Raw genomic sequence first — 20,844 nt, forward strand, 5'->3', positions numbered from 1 at the left:
GAATGAAAATAAAATGTAAATGTAAAGACAAGCAATGTTAAATTAACAGAAAATATGCAAATAAGCCTTTAAATAAATGCTCTTCATATATACCCTTTTGTGTTTTCATTTGGGCTATAACACCTGCCTTAAAATGTAAGGGATACTGGAGCTTTGTTGGGGTGGTGGGACTGCTTGCGTTGGGCGCCGGAAAATTTCCCTTATTTTCAAATTCAAAACTTGACAGGTATGACGATGTGACATGTAAAATCAATAAAGTATCATATTATAATAATCATAAGTTTAATAGCAGATTGCCAGTTAACCATAAAATCTCACATAATATTATTAAATACAAACATTGAATTATATGAGACTGACTTTTAGGCCTAAGTCAGTATGTATTGTAATGTAAAATATATATTTTGTATGGTTTACTTTAATAAAAAATATAAAATTGTACATGAAGTTTTTTTTTGTAGATCAATTTAAATTTTTTCATTTAAAGCATGCATTAAAATTACCTTTATTCACCTTTAAATCTAACCATTATATCTACAATTAGAAATATATATCCAAGAACCTGACATTTCTTTGAAATTAATTTTAAAATGAGAAAAACGTTTAAACAGGTACAAGTAAAAATGCAACAATGTGCAAAAACAGCTCTGAATTCTTCAGCATGTTGTTTTCAGTGATTAACCGCTGTTGTTGTTTTTTAATACCCTAAGCTACATGAAATACAAATATTTATATGACCATTTCAGGAAAAGCACATGCATATGAAATTATACATGATCTGAAAAAATGTTAAGAGGTTAAACATGTTTTCTTGTTGCTCCATGTGCGCTGCAAAAGCTACACTGAAATACATTCATTGCATTTACAGCTATCTTTAAAAAGGTCCACGTCATTCACAAAGACATTTGCAATCACACAAACATCCAATCAAAACACTCATTTCATCCACTGCATTTTTTATATTCAAATCTAGATAACGGATCCATTGACAGCATGTTTTTATTCCCAAAACAGAAGCTGCCAAGAGCTGCCAGAGGTTAAATCTGACCAATTCTCTCAAAAACGTCAGACATTGCTATTAAAAATCCCCCCAAAATCCTAATTTCTCAGTTGAAGTCTCATTTCCTCTAAAACAATAAAAATCATCAGTCATATGTACTGTGAGTGTGATGATGAGCTTATAGTTAGATCTGAAAACATTCATCTGATCAGGATAAAACGAACAAATCAAGGCCACATGTGATGCTTTCATCCCAAATAACAAAGAAAAACCAATTCAAACTATTCTTGTACATTAAAATCATGTATTATTGTCCGTGGAAATAAAAAACATTGGGGTAACACTGAATGAAACGGAAGGTCTACCCTTCAGAGGTAGGTAGAGCTGTACATGATAACTCCCGAGCGGGACGAGGGGGAAAACCGGGAATACAGCAGAGATGCAGTGATTCAAGCTAGTTCATGTGCTGCTGCTACACTTACCGGACAGTTCAGAAAGAGACAAAGCATTATTGTTTTTCTACAGAAAAGAAATTTAAAGCATTACATTTCATCTACACTCGTTTAGAAAAACAAACTAAGAACAGAAAGTTAAAATCTCCAAATTAGGACAGACGGTAGTAAGCGGTCAGTAACCGAAAGCCACAACTACAGACAGAGAAGCAGGACTGAAATTTACAAATGAGCATTTCTGTTGTTTTCCATATGGGATGTGACCGGATATTGGATTACATTTCACCGGATTACGAGAAAAAAAAAGATAGAGCATAACGGAGAAGCCATTAAATATACATAAAATCTACAGTAAAAAAAATTAATAAAAAGCCAGCTCGTCTATGAAAAAAGACCTTGAACTAAAAAGGAATGCATAATGAATTATAACCAAAAGGCAAGTCGTGTTTTACAAACTTGACGGGAAAAAAATATATATGTACAAATGTTATATATACATATACACACACATAGCTGAATGTATATATTCATGTTTTATATATTTATATCCAACAGGTCATTATCGTTGAAGTAAAAGTCAGTGGCCTGGAAGGGCAGAGGGTCCCTCTGAGCACCAAAAGGAGTGACGCAAGTCCACTTCTGCACAGCGCTTTACCTTAAAGTCTAAATCAGGCATAAACTCCACCCTAGAGCCGAGACGGACGACCAATCAAAACTGATCTTCTCAGCCTCGCCTTCGGTTCCAGAAATGTGTGTGTCTAGAAAACGTATGCATACATCAAGTCATTTGTTTTAAAACATTCGTCCAGAGCCCCACAATCCTCCCTCCCACCCCACATAAAAGAACGCCGGTTTAGGCAGGTCTGTAGATAAAATCCTTATGGCAAAGAGTCTGTGGCAAATTCTCCTTTCCCCATGGTGTAAATTCCCAACTGCTTAAAAACAGTCAGGTTGGCAAGAAATGTTTTTCCGCTGCGACATTCAGTCCGGGGGAAGAAGATCATGCAGGCGAAATCGCTCTCTTATGTGTGGCCGAACGTCCTCGTTCTGGAACAAACGCAAACATGCCAAGTCAACAAAAATGACACCTTAGACAAAGCCTAAAATTATTTTGAACTTAAAGGTGAACTGCATAATTTCAAATGTTTTGCCTGATGTAAAAAACAAACAAACAAAAAAAAGTCTTTAAATTAAGACACTATAATGTAAAGTCCCCGTAAAATGAAGTTTTTTGGCTTTTAGTATGACTATGTTAGCCTTAAGGTTATCTGTGTGCTCCAAAATAATGACAAAATTAGCATTTACAAGATAATAATTTAGCTTCTCATCAAATGCTCTCTAGAATACGAGTAAGCAGAGCTGCACAATTAATCACATTTCTAATCGCGATTACAGTTACGGATGCCACAATTTCAGAATCGTTCAAAGTCCATGTTATCTTTAGGGTTTTTCCCATTATTTTAATTTTAGTAAAGCATTATAATACCATAAATATTTTAACTTTTTTATAATTTAAAGAAGAAACCAATCCGATGTATAGTTGACATTTGAGGCATAATACTACAGAAAAGCACTAAGAGTGTTTTCAGCTGGGGTTTTTTTTCATATAAAAATACGGTATGCAGTTGCATCAAACAATGGTATAGAAACTACATTCAGTGTAAATTGTTACAAATAATCGCAATTACAATTTCAAGGGAGTAATTGACAATTATGCAATTCGTGCAGCCCTACGAGTTAGTATTTTCTTTATGGTGAATCACATGTAGTGCACTATAGACAGTGTAAATATGTTTTCCATTGAGGCCAAAGAAGACCGGTTTTGTTCTGTGTCACAGACTGTGTTTGAGTCATTAAAATAATAGATTTTTTTTTATATAATTTTTTTAAATTTCTACTAAATTACAAAGAAATCATAAAAAACTAAATATTTGTCTCCAAAGATTAAACTAGTATAGAACAAATATTTCTAAAAACAAATTATATAAAAGCGCATTATCTTTCAAAAGCAGCACAAACAAGAGACTAGGCGAACGTACCAGTTCTACCAGCTTCTCCAAAAACGGCACCAGCTTTAGGAGCTCATTGTCATTCTTGTCCACGAACCAACTCTCAATGGGGATCCCGTTGGAAAGCTGCAATGAGAGGAGCACATCCTGAGCTTTACATACTAATAACTCACCACTTCAATGGAGCTGAAACTCAAGGCGGCTTCACAAACCTGGTAGGCAAAAGCCTGAGGTGAGTTGTCTATGATCACCGTCTTGGAGAGATCTCTCCCGAGGATGTTAAGGTCTTTGATGTAATTGCCTTGGACGCATACGCAGTGTTCGCGAAACAATCTGTGCCTGAAACACCAGAGGAAAGACATTATGAGCTTAATACTCACCTTCAACATCTAACAACATGAGAATCCAGACATGCATCTGTTCCCAACAATATTGCACACTATTAGTGGAAAAGGAAACATGCAGCTTTAATGCCATTAAAAGTCACTTGTTATACTGAGTTGACACCTGCTTGAGAACTGACCTAACCAGCTGTTTTTTAGGATCCAGGATGTTCAGAAGCTTGTCAGCATACACCTTCTTGGAAGCAGTAAAGAGGATAATCTGCAGATAATTCAAGACTACGTCATTAATGCCAGTTGTAACTCAAGTCTGCTTTAACGTCAGTTCAAACAGTGCAGATATAATGATTGTATTGCAAAAGTGCTTATTCAGTCTAAATTAAAGTGTCAAAAACAAGTGAAAGCAGTAGACCACATCACTGGCAGGATATTCATTACGCCCGTATCACACATACTCCGTCTGCGGTGCGTATGAGTTGCGTATTTTTTTACGCACCCATGTTAACGGATTCCAGCGTTCACACTGCACGCGTTCGAGGTCCGTCAGTGCGTTCCAGGAGCAGTGCGGCGATCGTTTACGTACAGAGTCTATTTTTGCTCTGCTGCATGCGCTGAATTAAAGTGACCGCGCATTGTTCGCGGTAAAAATAAACATGGATTGACACGGAAATGCAGTCATTTCACAATAAATGTATACTAATTAAAGCCTAATGTGTTTCACACGCAACACATGAGTTTTGGCTTGATTTAAAACAAGAAAAGGTCAACTTTGGAGAAACAAGGCAACATTACATATGCACTTTATTAGAGGCAGAAAAACAAAGTTATTTAAGACCCGTTGGATTGTGTGTAATAAAGATTTAAATGTAAAAGGCACGAGAGTCGACTGTTTCTGTCAGTGGTGAGTTTTAATTTTAAATGTTTGTGATATCCTAACAAGAAAAGTAGGCTAATGTTGTGTTTAAATGTGTTGCAGCTTGTTTCAGCAACTTATTATAAAAACCTAGCAGTCAAATGCATGAGTAATACGTTGTTTATATTTGAATTTAATTATGTCTATGAAAGATTGTTACTGTTCAGTGATGAAAGAGTATCACACTGCTGAAATTTTTTTTGATTTGTTTTATTTATTTTTTTACATGATTTGATATCAAAATAAAGGACAATTGTTGTTTCTTGTGGCTTAAACTGACACGGATCAGTAGCAGACTGCAAACGCGTCCTGTGTGAAAGCACAATGAGTCCGTAGTGCTTTAGCACAACATACGTAATGCACACGGACTGCAGACGGATTATATGTGAAACAGGTGTTAAGAGTTAGAAAATAAAAGCAGGACTGAACACGAACATGAAGGACCAATAGCTGAGGACTCATTCAATTTTTTTATTAATCAAAAATCTAAGACATGTCTGATTTGTCTGAAAACAAAAATGAAACAGACAAGACAAAACAAAACGTCACTTAGAAATAGTCAGATAACTGGCACCAATCACTGGTTTGAAGTTATGGGAAGCTTATTTAACATGTTAATTAAAAAAAAAAAAAAAAATTATATATATATATATATATATATATAAAAAAATAAAACCCTTTGATCAACAAGTTTGGTAACCGATATAAATGGTGGTAATTGGTGTAAAGTGGAAGGGGTTGCAAACAAAATATGGGACTTCACAATTTTTTTTTTTTATTATCATTGAATAAATCTAAAACAATTTTATTTGAAATAAATAAAAAGTAAATGTTGAAAACATTGAACAATTCATAAATGTTGCACTGGTAACAAACTGAAATAGGTTCAAGTCAAAGGACTAAAACAGTTTCCTGAAAATAAATAAACTAAAACAGAAATAATAATAAATGAAATCTAAACCGTATAAAAAAAAAAAAAAAAAAAAAAAAAAAAAAAAAAACACTAAAACTACAAAAAAAAAGCACATAACATTTACTTAAAATTAAACAAATTAAAATAAGCCGATTCAAAACATAAAAAAAAAAAATCTATAATAATATATAAATTTAACACTTTCCAAAAGGACTCCAACCAGTTCAACAGATTGTAGTGCTTGATGTATTGAATACAAGGTACTTCTGATGTGCAGTTTTTTGTTAGATACTAATTGACATTTTATTGGATGTGTGCCTTTAAGTAATAAAGTAGTGGGACACACATTTGCGTGTGTTTTGCTGAACATTAATTTTACAACCTCAAAAATAAATAAAATGATTTAAATTAGCATGCTAGCTGCATTATGGTATAATAAACAAAACAAAAATTTTATAAATATAAACAAAAAAAAAACTCACTGACCTCATACATTTGAGACATGCGTTCCAGAAATTCTCTAAAGAATGGCCGTAACCGGACGTACACCTTAAGGAATAAAAGAGCAAATCACTTTTAGAAGTACAAACAAACCTGTGGGGAAAAAAAAAAAAATAGGTACAAAACTTGAATTATTTTGTACCTGGTAAATGACATCTTGGAAAAGCACAGGGAAGGTCAAGGCTGCATCCTCCAATTCATTCAGGCTGCAGTGGACCAAAGTCTCATCCTAAAATAAAACAAGGGCACCTTCATTTTTGCATCAAAAACTGCTTGCATTAATCAGCTAAGACTAATGATGGACGGCAACTTACTAGGTCCAGGACGAGAGAGAACTCGGGTGTGCTCCTGGTTTTCAGAGGGAGCGCAGGCTTACGGTGCAGCTGCTCTTCAGACAAGGGTGGCACGTGTTTGATGAAGAAATAACTGGAAGACAGAGGCAAGTTAGCACACAAGCATGTGGCTAAACTGATCATATTTAGACGATGATGATGATGCAAAATTTGGCTCACGGGTCAAAAACTTCCCAGTCCTCTTCGTAAGTCCCTTCTGCTGGAGGTGATGGCGGGACATCCGGATAACTGCTGTTGGATCCTACAGCTAACCCAGAGAGAAAATATGAGGATTGTCACCTTCAAATAGTGGTACAGCTATACAAATAAAGTAAAAAAGAGAAAGAAACCCATCCCAGACACTCACCAGTAAGCGGTGGCATATCAGCCTCTGTGATGATCTCTCCTTCCTCTACCGAGGTGTCTATGTGAGGCAGCGGTCTAGGGTTTAGTGAGGGGTCAAAGGTCATGTCTCGGTTGTCTGTGGTGGTACTGGTCGGGGTTTCCTCGAGCCGCTCCATGTCCAGCTGTTTCACGATCTCCTCGGCCTCCACCGCCTGCCCCGGGGAATCTGAGCCCGCCGTCGCTGGAGGACAAGAGACAGAGTAGGTTTAACAGGGTGATGATATCAGAAAGAGCTCAGAATGAACAAAAACTCTGCAATTTTGTGGGTAAATGCACTGTTTTGGTTCACTAGGTTCAGGTAAGATGTTCTCAGACAGCAGTTGCTCTGGTTCAGGCTGCTGTATCATATTAATTCTGCTATATCGTGACAAAAATACTAGTCCTATAAGTTACCCTGGCGCTCAAAACCAGTCTCAAATCGCTGGGGTATATTTTTAGCAATAGCCAAAAAAACATGTTATGGGCCAAAATTATCGATTTGTCTTCTATGCCAAAAATCATTAAGATATCAAGTAAAGATTATGTTCCATGAAGATATTTTGTAAATTTCCTACTGTAAATATATCAAAACTTAATTTCTGATTAGTAATACATTTATTTAGACATTTCAATGCGACTTCTGAAGGTCTTGGTCTGGTTTTATGGTCATGTGAGTGAAAAAATATTTACAGCCAATGTTACTCATATATGTGACATTTCTAATTCAGATCAGAATAGAGAGGCAAAAAATACTCAAGAAAGGCTTTTTCAGAGCATCACTGTTTCCCAATGAAAAATACACTTTTCCAAATTTATTTTCAAGTGTTGTTATTGCTGTAACGTGTTAAATTAGCCAGCATTAAGTCAGTGCTGATTATCCGGCAATTCTAAGATTTGCTGATGAAAAAAAATAATTCTGAATTTCAAAGGAATCTCTTCAGAACACTCTTAAGATGTTCCATAAGATCATCCTTAAATTTTGGCAGTTAAAAATAACTTTATTTTTAATGTTTTGTAAATCCAGCCCCAGGAATGTGTGTAAATAAATTAACTACGGTCAATATTAAGTTCATGATGTATTTAAATGTGATCATAGGCGATTGAATAGGCGGAACTAACTACACTTTAATGTGACATCAGTCTCTCAGTGTCAGTTAGGTGCACACGTTCATCAGCTGAGATCACAGTTCCTTACAGTTTTTGTTGGCGGGTGAGAAGAAGCTAAAAACAGGAGAGAAGATGGTTCCCAGGAGGGTGGTGCGGGGAGGACTGCCCAGAGTTTCTGTCTGCACCTCCAGCTTCCCGTTGGGCTTCACTGGCTTACTCTGACCTGTCATGGTATCTGAGCAGAAGAAAAAGAGAAACAATCAAAACCAAGAAGACGCTGGCAGTCTGCATAATTCACATATATCAAAAGTTTATCCCAAAATTGTATCATCAATTACTCACCCTCAAGTTGTCTAAACGCCCGTATGAGTTTCTATACATAAGATTAGGGATGTGCGATATGTCGCATGCGATTGTCATGCGCATTTCATCAGTAAAGCTGGTTCCCTGATTAGCGGTAAATCGCCATGACCTGCTTTCAAATGGAGCGGCATTTAATAGAGCCGTAAATCACTGACAAGCTACGCAATATCACGTTCATTTCTGCAGATGAATTACCTTCGATAATGAACGTGATATTGCGTAGCTTGTCAGTTAACTACGGTTCTGTCTACGGATGTGCGATTAATCGAAATCGAATTGAAATCGCGATTTGAGACGTTGCGATTTGCTAATCGCAAAAGTCTGCAATGTGTACCCTTGAGTGACAGTCTTACTAACCAACAGAGTAAGGGCACCTCCGTTCTCCCCAATCAGCTCTGCTCTAGCCAACTGCTAAACGCCCACCATTAAAAAAAAAAACGAGGTCAGCTCAATAGTAAATAGAAATATGCTATGTAACTTAAGCATCGAAATGACAGACAACGCACAAAAAAGGTATTTTGCAAGAGCTGTGTCACAATGCATTGAGAGCATCTCCTATTGCATTGCACACAGCCTGTCTCTGAATGCTTCTCATACTCGCTCCTCTCTTCCCCACTGCACCGCAAATCTCCACGAGTGCATCTGCCAGTATGGATGAGGCTTGACGCATGCGTGCAACCTGTGTCAGCTCGCGCCTGGCTCCGCATTTAAAATGATTGCAAATTCAATCTAACTGCTTGCAAATTTCACTTGGATGAAATGAAATATTCAGCACATTTTCCACTTGTTCTTAAAATCCCAAATACAGTGTAACATATGTAATACTTTAATAATTGACTAAAGAAATACAGTTCTTTACTTATAAACATAAAATAATTACTGATATAATACTGAAATAATTAACTGGAAAGAAGTTATTTCTGTAAAAGTAGTTATACCTTTATAATCTTGTCTGCTGAAAAAATAAAAATTTGTAAAATGAATTAAAATATATAGAACCCCTCCCAAACCCCAATTGAAAATTGAATGGATTTCAGAGTTATAATGGGAATTGTATTGGTTTTAATCTAAACTATTATGGTGTCTATTTGATGGATTCTATTGGTGGGATGTAACCTGGCAGATGGCAACCAATAGAACAATACTGCTAAAAACAAAAAGGAATTTTGTAATGGTTTAATGGAAACTGTAAGAATTGTTTTTTTTCAGCAGGGTAATGATACTGTGCTTCACATTTTTGACAATATTTAGCTGGGGCTTGACTTTGCAAATTTAAAATCGCAATGTGTCAATTATTTTTTTTTTTTTAATTGCAATTAGATATTTTCACCATATCGCACAGCCCTAGTTCTGTCTATTGAATGCCGCTCCATTTGAAAGCAGGTGATGCCGATTTACCGCTTATCAGGGAACCGGCTTTACTGATGTCATGCGAGTGACAATCTCATGCGATATATATCGCCCATCCCTAGATAAAATATAAGATATTTTAAAGAACGCTGCTAATCAAACAGTTGACGGTAGCCTTCTTTACATATGATGGAAGTTAACGGCTACTGGCAGCTGTTTGGTTACCATATTCTTCAAAATACTTTCATTTGGGTTCAGCAACTGAAAAAAACACTCCTAGAGGTCTGGAACAAATTCATTTTTGAATGAACGATCCCTTGCCTGATTATGTGTGAGGGTCAGCTCTCCTACCTCCATTGACAGGGCCTTTCCTGCGGGTTCTGGGGTTTGCTCTGCTGGGCAGGTTCCCACCGGTTGGAGTGGATGTGATCAGATCACTGTCTGAATCGCATTCTACACGGCTTCTCTTAGCAGGAGTGCACTGCTCCACCTGACATTAAGAAACACAGCTGAAACCAAACCAAACTTTTGACTCCACAAAGTGGACAAAACCCAAGTTCAAATCCTAACCTTGACAGCATTGCCTCTGATGAACCGTTTGATGGTGGAGAAAATGCCCGTGTCTCGCTTCTGCATCTTGGCGTCTTCGGAGGACAGAGTGTGTTCCACCTCGGAGTGCTTCCTCTTGGCCTTGGCGGTCCGGGCGGACGGGGGGATGGCGCTCCGCTGCTGAGATGCCTTACGCACTCTCAGCCTCATTGTCCCGAAAGTCACATGTAAGACTGGGAAAGACACAAACAGTTAAACAACCATTTAAAAAAAAAAAAAAAGAATTCACAGAGCTTCACCGTGTGTATTTGCATAAGTTTCATCACCGTTACATTAATAACACTGAATACCACATATTCAGCTGCCAACACGGCTCTTGAGAAATTCCATTGCAGAGATCAGTCACGGCAACTCAAGGAAAACAATCGGATCTGTCCCCTGGTGCCACTGACAAGAAAGGTCTCCACAGCACCCTACGGGCTTTCTTTGAGAGTGCCAAAAAAGATGGGGAAATCATCACCAACTCAATGGGGAATTATATCACCATAACTAGTGACTATGATGGGTTAAACCTGGTTGCAAACCTTGACAAAGATGGTTTTGCATATGGGATTTGTGAAATAAACTACTTGGAATAGTTGTTCAGTAATAAATTTTGGAATTAGTGTAGTGAACAATCACATGCTCCAACAAGATCAATGGTGTGTGTGTGTGTGTCTATATATATATATATATATATATATATATATATATATATATATATATATATAGACACACACACACACAGGCATGCAATTATGACTTTGCATTAAGAATTAAATGTTTCACAGCAAAGTGCAGGCACCTGTTCACATTAGCAGCTCGTGAACCAGTGTATTCAGAAAGCATCACAGTAAATGTAACAAACTACAACTCTGCATGTGCTGCTACTTTAACATGCTTTTGCAGACACGTGGCTAGGTTTACTTCATGAACCTTTGAATGTCAAGAATTTAAGACATAAATATCAGCATTGCAACTAATAGTGCAAAAATATATATTTTTGGATTGTACAGTACAAATGTAACTTACAGTAGGCTTACAATTATATAACTTATATAATATGCAAATATGTCATGAAATAAATGACTTTCATAAAAGCTTGAAAAAAAAACGATTGACATCAAAAAGTGTTAGATGTACACGCTGTTCTAACACATCCAGACAAAAAGACATCATTAATATTTTAAATCTTTATAATGAACGGTTTCTTGATTTTCAGTGACGCTGCATGTGATAAAAGGTTATTTTATGTTTTACAGTCATAACGATGAGAATTAAACACAGAAACAGGAGAACGGTGCTCTTTAAAGGTTGTCTGAAGGCACTGGTGTGTGCAGCAGATAAAAACTAGAGAAAGTCTTCAGATGTGTTTGAAGTGGGCGGGTGAATCATGTCTTCTTCATACACCGCTTCGCTTGTTCAATCTAAACAAATGTAGCTTGCCATTCGCCTGTCGATCATTTCTAACACATAACTTACCGTGCTGTAAATCTATCCTCTCCAGACAACACAATACACAACTAAAAGCTTGAGCTACTTCAGTGTTTGTTGTCAGTTTGCGGCTTCGCGCTCAACATTATGGAGCTAAAAATGGTCGCTCGCAAGTTAACAAGACGGGTTTTGACATCAAAACAATAAAATCGCTAACAGCAGTCGCAAGTGAAACTGGCCAACCGACTTCGATCTACCCACTCCAGTTTTTTCATCTAAATAGCACATCTTATATTGAGGGGGATATTTGAGTCCATGGGGTTTTATTATGAGCGGCTAACGCTAACCGATGACTTGTTACCCGCGCTCCAGCGAACCAGACTTTTTATACAGTAAACACGCGTTGGAAAACGACAAAGAGACGTTTTTGTTTATTTATACTATGGTGTTTTATTTATAAATCAATATTTGTTTAGATGCGATCCAGACATTAGCGCAGCGGCGTCTTCATGAGGAGCGTGTTCTCAAACGGAGGGGGCGAGGCGTGAAGACGCGAGATTTCAAAGCACTGCGACCGTGGCGTAGGGTTAAAAATTCATTTTCCTATGTATGCGAACAATATATGCTCCGTTCAAACACTTACGTGCCAAGGGTCGCAACGGCACGATCCGGAGCTGGTTGTGGATCTGGCCACAGCGGTTCGTCCGTCACTTCACCTCTCCGCTGAGCGCGAGTCACACAACGAAAGACAAATCTGCTACAGCTGCTCGGGACGCCATTTCCCGCCTCCTCTCAGAGCTAGCTTTGCGCAGGACCCGGATGACGCCGTACACTACCGCGCATGCGCATATATTCTGAAAGAAAGCGGCCGTGCGATAAGCGAAAGTGAAGCTTCTATCTATCTATCTATCTATCTATCTATCTATCTATCTATCTATCTATCTATCTATCTATCTATCTATCTAAAGAGTCAATATACAAACCTTATGAAGAAACTGTCATTTATCTTATATTCATAAAGTAAAATGCAGTCTGATTCATATGAAAAAGTAACTCAGAAGTAGAATGTGTTTTTAATCACAAGCACATGCCATGGATATTGCCATAGCCACAAGTATTCTATAGCACTGTAATTGGCAATTATACAAAACTGGTAAACTATATTTTAAAGCAGGCATCTCTGGATATTCGCTTAAGCAAAGTAAGCACTATCAAAGAAAAAATGGTATTAATGAGAAAGAATACATTTTTGCTTTGTTCCCAAATATCGGTCTGTTCTATTTCATTCCCAAATGCATGATTCTCCGGTATGGTCCTGGGCCTCCCCAAACTCCCCTAAATTTGAAAAAACAAAATAAGAAGAGGAAAAACTGAATATCTGGCTTGTGATCAGAAGAGTAAGTTGTGATCAGTACACGATCTGGACTCACTTGAGAAGTCCATGCCAATACAGATGAGGCATGATATCAGCTTTCATGTGGTACATGATCCTGCTCTCTTTGCTCTGGTCTATGGGGAAGGTCTCCAGCGGCTGACCGTCATAATCAAATTCTGCCAAGATCACTGTGTTGTAGCTGGTGACCAGTGGACAGGAGGTGTAGCCATCATACTACAACATACACAAAACAATCTCTATTTAATATTAGTAATGAGCATTCAAGTAACATGTTGCTTATTCTGAATCATAATTTTTTTATGATTTAATATTATATCCTTTATATATTGACAACTATGTATTTTCATCATATAGTATATCTGTAATTTAATTTATGAATGTATGTTTGTATTATTTATGCACACATGCTACTTTTTTGTGTAGTTATATAAAGAAAATTGCTATTTTTGTAAAAGCATGCCACCACACTACCTGTACTATTTCTTGTATAGGCATGCATAACATGCGTACTATTAATATTTTTAGTATGTATAGGACAAGCACACAGTATCACATTTGCCAAACTGTTCAGTATACAACACACTGAGTTCCCTGGGTGGAATAACTATCCCACAATGCACTGGACTTATTTGTTTCCTGTACAGTGTGACAAATGAACCAGAATGTCAGCCACAATTTTTTGCAGTCTCCATCCTGACTAATAATTTCCCTACAGTGGCTATTTTAAGCCATTTTAGAAAAAAATGTGTTAAAAAAAAAATCTCAATAATCTTTTTCACTTAAATTTTGTTTTTCTAAATAACGTTATAATAGAACTGAATGCGGCACACTAAGTTTTTTAAATTTGTGCTTTTTTCTCCTTCATTTAATAGGAAAGAAGAGGGCATCAAGTGCAAATGAGCAAGTGATATTTGGAGGAGAAAACAGCACAGCACTTCAACAGAGGTAAACCACATCCATGTTTATCCTTAAACATACTTACTGACTTATCCGGCGTCTGTTTCTTCAGGATTCTGCTGACAGTTCGGTCGAGTACTGCAGACTGAGCAGCTGTGGAAGATCATAGACAGATGATTTCAGTAAAAAAGGCACCAATAGCTCTCTCAGGAAAATCAGCTTGTTGAAAGTAACTACTAATTAATGGTGGAAAATGACTAAAACAGGTTCTAGACCTGTATAATGAGTAGGGATGTAACAATTCACTCAAGTCATGATATGAATCGATTCACGATTTTTCTAACAAAATGATATTTAAGACAAATTCAAAATTAAATGTGTCCTTTTATGATTGCTTGGACAAAAGACTGCACGTTTCTTTGTGAAACTGAAATATAACACTATAATATACTAATGTAGCACTCGCAAATTTTTGGTCTTTTGTTGGTTTTGATTGCTTCCATTGTTTTTATTTGTAAGAAAAAAAAAAAATATAATGTAAATAAAAAAACTAAATAAAAAAGTTATAACAAGTAACTCAAATAAAAAACTTATCTGTGCTCATTGCATTTAAAATGAGAGGCAACCACTGCATTTTAGATACATGCATACATGCAACATAAGCAGTTTTTTATATAATGGTTTTACTTCTGTTTTGAGAAACTATAGGCCTACATAAAAAAAATCTGTACGAAACAGAAACAGCAGATGAGTTGAATGAGATGCAGATTCACTCTCTGCCAGCAGGCGGCGCTTAAAGCGTTTCCTTGGTTTCCGCTGTAAACAAAGCAGCCCTGCACTTATGAACTTTAATATGCATTATACAGAGGCAAGTTGAAAATAAACAATATCATCTAAACTTTTCTAAAGACAGTGAGTTCCCCTCAGACAAACGTTCATATAAACTGGATTTTCAACCGACTCGCAGTTAATCATTACAGCCCTACTGATAATTAGGAAGGAAAGGTTTAATGAGCAGAGAATTATCTTGTTCTCCCTTCCCAGAAAACCCCACAACCATTTTGGATATAAAGAATCATTTTTTACCCAAGTGTTTTACCTACTGCTGCTGCCGTTTTGGATGTGGGTAGATTGGTGCAGTCTCCGATACCAAATACATTGGCGTAAGTCTTATGCTGAAGGTTGTACTTATTGACATTCAGCCAGCCGGCCTCGTCTTCCAGCGAAGAGCCTTTCAGCACTGCAGGTGGTCCCATCGGAGGGGTAACGTGGATCATCTCATACTGTGGCCAAGATGAAGGGTACGTAAGACACTCAAACTACAGTTAACAGAACCAAACCTGTTTTTTGTCGAATTTAACAGTGGCTACCTTGTAAACCTCTGTCTCCCCAGGTTTGTCCAGATTCTCAAAAACAGCTTCCTGTTTGTCGGCCCTGACCTCGATGAGGTTGTTCCTGAGGTTTACATTAAGGTCCCGCTTCTTCACAATCTCCCACAAGGCATCGGCGTATTTCTTGACCCCAAACAGCACTGGTAAGGAGGTGTTATAAATAATGTTGGCTTTGGACCTTTTTCCTGTCTAAAAAAAATAAAAAATAAACTTTGTTTAAAAAATATTGTAATTTCTTTGAGTATTACTGAGTTGTAAATGTATATAGCCGTGCCATGTTAATACTCTGGTACTGAATGATTGCCATATTCATTTATCATGTTTTTTTATGGCACTCCAAGCTACTTTAAATAATATTATGGTATTACCATGGTACTCGAACAAAAACATGGTTTTACCATGATATAAAAACCATGGCATTACCCTCGTTTCTGTCCACAAAGTATGGTATTATCATGGTACATGTGCAAAATACATAGCGTTACGATGATATATGACCAGAAAGATGATATTACCATGATTTATGGACAAAAAACATGGTATTACCCTTGTTTCTGTCCACAAAGTATGGTATTATCATGGTACATATGCAAAATACATGGTGTTACTATGATATGTGGTCAGAAACACTATAACCATGATATATGGACAAAAAACATGGCATTACCCTTGTTTCTGTCCAAAAAATGATATTATCATGGTAAATATGCGAAATACATGGTGTTACTATGATATTTGGTCAAAAACATTGTATTATCATGAGTTATGGGCAAAAATCATGGTATTACCCTCGTTTCTGTCCACAAAGTATGGTATTATCATGGTAAATGTGCGAAATACATGGTGTTACTATGATATGTGGTCAAAAACATTGTATTACCATGATATATGGGCAAAAAACATGGCATTACCCTTGTTTCTGTCCCAAAAATATAATATTATCATGGTAAATGTGCGAAACACATGGTGTTACTATGATATGTGGTCAAAAACATTGTATTACCATGAGTTATGGGCAAAAAACATGGTATTACCCCTGTATCTGTCCACAAAATATGGCATTACAATTATATATTGCCATGATACATGTCCAAAACAAAACAAGGTGTCACCATGATATACTGTTTGTCCCAGAAACATGGTCTTACCCTTGTTTAAGTCCACAAACATAGTATTACCATGGTATACTGTATATCCAAAATATATAGTTTTACTATATGCTCCAAAACACGGTTATATCATGACATTAGTCCAACAAACATGCAATTACCATCATACATGTCCAAAAAATGTACTAATAACATGAAATTTTTGTAATTGCATGAATAAAGGTGATTATTTAAGCACATAGTCCATCATGTTTGTAACCGTGCTTTGGGGATTTCACCTTTCTCAGGAAGGCATCAGAGAGATACATGATTTTCTGAGGAGCTCCTGCACATTTGACGGGAGTGTTTGGGAAGGTGAACAAAGCATTGCCCTCCTTAAAGTTCTTCAGGGCATTCCATGTCTTTTCCACTGTTTTCACGGAGTAGTTTGACCCGATTTTGGGATGTTCAAAGCCTTCGGGTAGGCCCTTGATCTGTAATTAGCAGAAGGAAATCAACTTTGAGAAGACATGACACTTGAAATTCTTAACTCAGGATCATTTTTAACTTGGGTTTTATTAATTCAGAGTTATCTTGTTCCACGTTTCACTCTGTGAAAACAGATACAGATTCATATTTCTATGCATATACATGTATGACCATAAAATCCAAACCTAGAACAAAGTTAGAAATTTTATTTAACTTGAACTTTGGTACCAAGTCTGATAGACAAATGTAATTAACATGACATTATGATTGGAAAAATTCCTCTGAACGGATATGGCAATAACGCCACACCCACGCTGAGTTAACAATAAAACTGCAAAAGCCAAAAATGCTTCCTCTTAAAACATTCACTACATACAGTTATGGTTTCACATCCTGCATACCAAAGTGGAAAACTAGAAATTACGTTTAGTAATGCCATTCATAACATACCTTTTCATAGTGCAGCTCCAGGCCAAGAGCTACAATCAGATAATCATAGGAAATCTGAGAGAAGAAAAAAATAAAAAAATTACATACTAAAAAGAACTAAAGCTGGGTTGAGTTCCAGATCATATGGCAACTGAACAATAATACCACGATATTCCTTCCAGTATCAAAATATGTTCATGTAACTTCATATCAGGCTTCATATCAGCTGATTACTTTATAATGACACACCTTCATGGTTCAATATAAATCTACAATGCCATATTACGCAACATAACTGAAACCACTAAATTTCCCAGCAATTTCAAAGCCCTTTACAAAAGACTCTTGTTTTGTTTTTTTATGCTAACCCTATGCAGAAAAGCACCGCTCTTTCACAACACATGCCACTCTGGGACACATTAATACCTAAAAATGAACCTTAATACCTTTTTCCCAGAGTCTGTGTGGACAGTGTTGTTCTCAGGATCGAATTCTGCCACTTTGGACTTGACCCACGTCACCCCGGATGGAATCACACTCGCTGTTGATCGTGCAGAAGATGCAACACTTTTGGCCCCTGCGCCAACTAATGTCCATATCGGCTGATAGTAATGCACCTGGAGTCAAAAGTGCATTAGATGTAATGTTGAACACTGAGGAAATGTTTAAAAAAAAAAAGTTTGGGATCAACAAGGTTCCTTAATATTTATGAAATGCGTTTCTCATGCTCACCAAGGCTGCATTTATTTGATATAAAATACCGTAAATCTTTTCTTCTAGTTTAATACATTTTAAAATGTAATTTATTTCTGTGATGCACAGCTGAATTTTTCGCAGCTATTACTCCAGTCTCAGTGTTACGTGATGCTTCAGCGCAAAACAGATCCCAAAACTTTTGAATGGTAGTGTGCATGTCTATACAGTGAACAACAAAGCAGGAACTTGTTAAACCTGAATTCCAGCATGTGGCGCACGTACGTGATGCCTCAAAAACAGCCAGGCACAATGTGTGGTCTCTTAAAGGGGCAGTTCAGCTATAAATACTGCTACAGCATTACCTCACTAGGCTCCACGATGGCCACGTTTTTGGCTCCGACCTTTCTCTTCATGCGTGCGGCCATTGTTATGCCACCGCTCCCACCACCGAGCACCAGAACTTTGTAGTGGTCCTTGGAGGCCAGCCCAGAGCTGGTGTGAATTTGTGAGTTAATGACAGAAAAGACTCTGCAGTACTGTCTGGACAGCAGCAGCTGTGGGTGAAGTCGTCCTGCCATGCTGGCCTGCCAACAGAAATATGCAAACAAGTTATAGCCAAACTAATCTTTTGGAGCCGCCACAGTGCATAAAGAATGGATTTAGATACAATTGTGTTAAGAATGTATATTTTATTAATGATTCTTACATTTTACACTTTATGGAATACAAATAAGTTAATAGCGACTTATCTAATAATTCTGACTTTTTCTGGCAATGCACAGAATAAAGTCAGAATTATTATTATAATGAGATATAAACTCGGAATTCTGACTTTTTTCGCAACTTTGAGTTTGTATCTTGGAATTCTGAGATAAATTCGGAATTGTGAAAAAAGTCCAGATTGTGAGAGAATAAACTCAACTGCAAAAAAAAAAAAAAAAAAAAAAAAAAAAAAAAGGGTCTGATTTGTGATATAAGATGTTAGTTAACCAAAGTTGCAGATTTTTCTCTTTAAAAAAATAGTAATTTTTCACTCCAATTGCAAAAAAACACAGACGAACAAACTACTGTGTCAATGAAGTTAATATTAATCAGAATTAACTCTACTAGTATAATTTTAAAAAGACAGCACATAAATATGAAGACCTGCACATGACATGTAAGACATATCAAAAACAGACATCGTAACCACAAATTAAGAGTCATTTAATACAAAGTATTAATTTGTGGCTATGGATATAAACATAAATATGTACCTCTGTACATATAAAATGAATAAAGGTTTTAAAACTTTAGCAAGGTTGTGATGAAATGTTCTCAAAAGCCTTTTTTTGTTGCTCCCAAAATTATCTCAAGACTTGTGTCATCTAGTTTTTAATCAAATTGTGTAATCTAGTCTACTTGTATTAATATAATACAATTGCAAATGTACTTTAATCTTAAAAAGTCTCGAGACTGCAAATAGCAGGCAGTGTTTACAAATCTTAGGTTTGCATGTATCTACTCACCTTTATCTTTTCAGGACTGTCCTCTGTGTGTCTGAGTCTTCAGGTCTGTTTGATGAAACACTGTGGTACACAGACAAAAACATGTCCTGTCATTCCTACACAACACACCTGACGGACAGTTCAACTAAAGCTGAGTCATGATAAACTAGCATTTTGTGTGGATGTGGCTCAAACCTATTGAGCTGCCTACCTAGGCAACATCTTAGGCATCATTGTGTCTCGCAGTCTACTAGACAGCAGGTTTGTTTCGTCTCAAAACCTGGTGAACAGCCTCCCTTAGGCATTTCGGATATCAACAGCTTATCAATACAGACAAAACGCCCCAAAATGGTGTCTAGCAAGCTAGTTGTCAAGGACATTGCATGATAATACACACCTTTCTTGATTTATATACCTAACAATACTAAATAAGCATAGAAATGCAGCTGACTACATAACAGGTTTGACTTCTGCGATCATTGTTTTTATATTTCCAGTTTGCTGCATACAGTAGGCTACATGCGTAACGCAAGTCAAACTGTAAATAGAGAACTACGTGTAATGTGCACCATATAAGGATGAATAATTCCCCTATGCACGATTGTAACAGCGAATCCTTATTTCTGACACATATCACACTATGAATCGGAGAGAAACAAGGTCTTACCCGCGCTGTAACTGTTACAGTAGAGCTGCGGTCTATTTTCCTGGTTCAGCTCTGTTAGACGTGCGAACTTTATTATTCGACAGTCAGTGATGCAATTCGGTCACTGATGCAATTTCATAAATCTCTTTTCATCCAGATGATGATTTTACAGCCCCCCACGCATGTTTTAAGAGTAACAGTTCGTACAGTCATGCGTAAGAACTTCGCACGCACGTCCAGATCACGCAAACACAAGTTCATGCGATGCCTCTGTGATCGTCCAGAGGGTGTCGCTATTGCGTTTCCCTCAAAGCTGCTGCATTATTATCATATTACATGACTTATTACAGCACTCAGAGCACAAAGAAAACAGTTATTTAATGTTATGATAGTTTTGTAAACAAACCAAAATAATAATGGATCACACGAATTCTACTTTTTTATGAATACTCGGAGTTACGTTGGTTTCAATATTACAGCATGTAACGTTAACGATATCATTAAGTTAGTATTTACAGTTATTTACAGTTATTTACAGTACAGTTATATATATTTACTACACTTGTCAATTATATATTATTTTATTATATATATATATATATATATATATATATATATATATATATATATATATATAT

The 20,844-nt window shown here is 36.7% G+C and overlaps 2 protein-coding genes across 3 annotated transcripts; both read right to left on the bottom strand.

Annotated features, from left to right (window-relative positions):
* Window positions 1–981: 981 nt before the first annotated feature.
* Window positions 982–12,515, bottom strand: LOC113067035 (CTD small phosphatase-like protein 2-A). 2 transcript variants are annotated; one of them, XM_026239241.1, is made up of 13 exons: window positions 12,331–12,515; window positions 10,236–10,447; window positions 10,017–10,155; window positions 8,041–8,187; window positions 6,829–7,047; window positions 6,642–6,729; window positions 6,444–6,555; window positions 6,272–6,358; window positions 6,115–6,177; window positions 3,985–4,064; window positions 3,674–3,800; window positions 3,492–3,587; window positions 982–2,499 (listed from the first exon to the last, which is right to left on the bottom strand). In XM_026239241.1, the coding sequence occupies exons 2-13, from the start codon at window positions 10,422–10,424 to the stop codon at window positions 2,434–2,436; spliced, it is 1,413 nt and encodes a 470-aa protein (XP_026095026.1). In that variant the 5' UTR covers window positions 10,425–10,447; window positions 12,331–12,515; the 3' UTR covers window positions 982–2,433. The 2 variants fall into 2 exon arrangements, with proteins under 2 accessions (XP_026095026.1, XP_026095027.1); XM_026239242.1 differs by lacking the exon at window positions 12,331–12,515 and adding an exon at window positions 10,541–10,852.
* Window positions 12,516–12,741: 226 nt separating this feature from the next.
* Window positions 12,742–20,482, bottom strand: LOC113067036 (sulfide:quinone oxidoreductase, mitochondrial-like). The gene is made up of 11 exons (XM_026239243.1): window positions 20,228–20,482; window positions 19,582–19,641; window positions 18,436–18,657; window positions 17,824–17,994; window positions 17,399–17,452; window positions 16,759–16,953; window positions 15,351–15,560; window positions 15,080–15,263; window positions 14,066–14,133; window positions 13,118–13,296; window positions 12,742–13,022 (listed from the first exon to the last, which is right to left on the bottom strand). The coding sequence occupies exons 3-11, from the start codon at window positions 18,649–18,651 to the stop codon at window positions 12,965–12,967; spliced, it is 1,335 nt and encodes a 444-aa protein (XP_026095028.1). The 5' UTR covers window positions 18,652–18,657; window positions 19,582–19,641; window positions 20,228–20,482; the 3' UTR covers window positions 12,742–12,964.
* Window positions 20,483–20,844: the final 362 nt, after the last annotated feature.

This window comes from Carassius auratus, chromosome 50, assembly GCF_003368295.1.
Source record: "Carassius auratus strain Wakin chromosome 50, ASM336829v1, whole genome shotgun sequence".
Classification (NCBI taxonomy): Eukaryota; Metazoa; Chordata; class Actinopteri; order Cypriniformes; family Cyprinidae; genus Carassius; species Carassius auratus.

What these genes read in the sequence shown, in the direction of transcription:
- LOC113067035 (XM_026239241.1), bottom strand. Translation starts at nt 10,424, where the DNA reads ATGAGGCTGAGAGTGCGTAAGGCATCTCAGCAGCGGAGCGCCATCCCC. An exon ending in TCAGAGGCAATGCTGTCAAG is followed by an intron (nt 10,156 to 10,235) that starts GTTAGGATTTGA and finishes TCTTAATGTCAG; the next exon opens with GTGGAGCAGTGCACTCCTGC. An exon ending in GACTGGGAAGTTTTTGACCC is followed by an intron (nt 6,556 to 6,641) that starts GTGAGCCAAATT and finishes TCTGTCTTCCAG; the next exon opens with TTATTTCTTCATCAAACACG.
- LOC113067036 (XM_026239243.1), bottom strand. Translation starts at nt 18,651, where the DNA reads ATGGCAGGACGACTTCACCCACAGCTGCTGCTGTCCAGACAGTACTGC. An exon ending in ACACAGACTCTGGGAAAAAG is followed by an intron (nt 17,453 to 17,823) that starts GTATTAAGGTTC and finishes TTCTTCTCTCAG; the next exon opens with ATTTCCTATGATTATCTGAT. An exon ending in CAAAACGGCAGCAGCAGTAG is followed by an intron (nt 14,134 to 15,079) that starts GTAAAACACTTG and finishes GATCTTCCACAG; the next exon opens with CTGCTCAGTCTGCAGTACTC.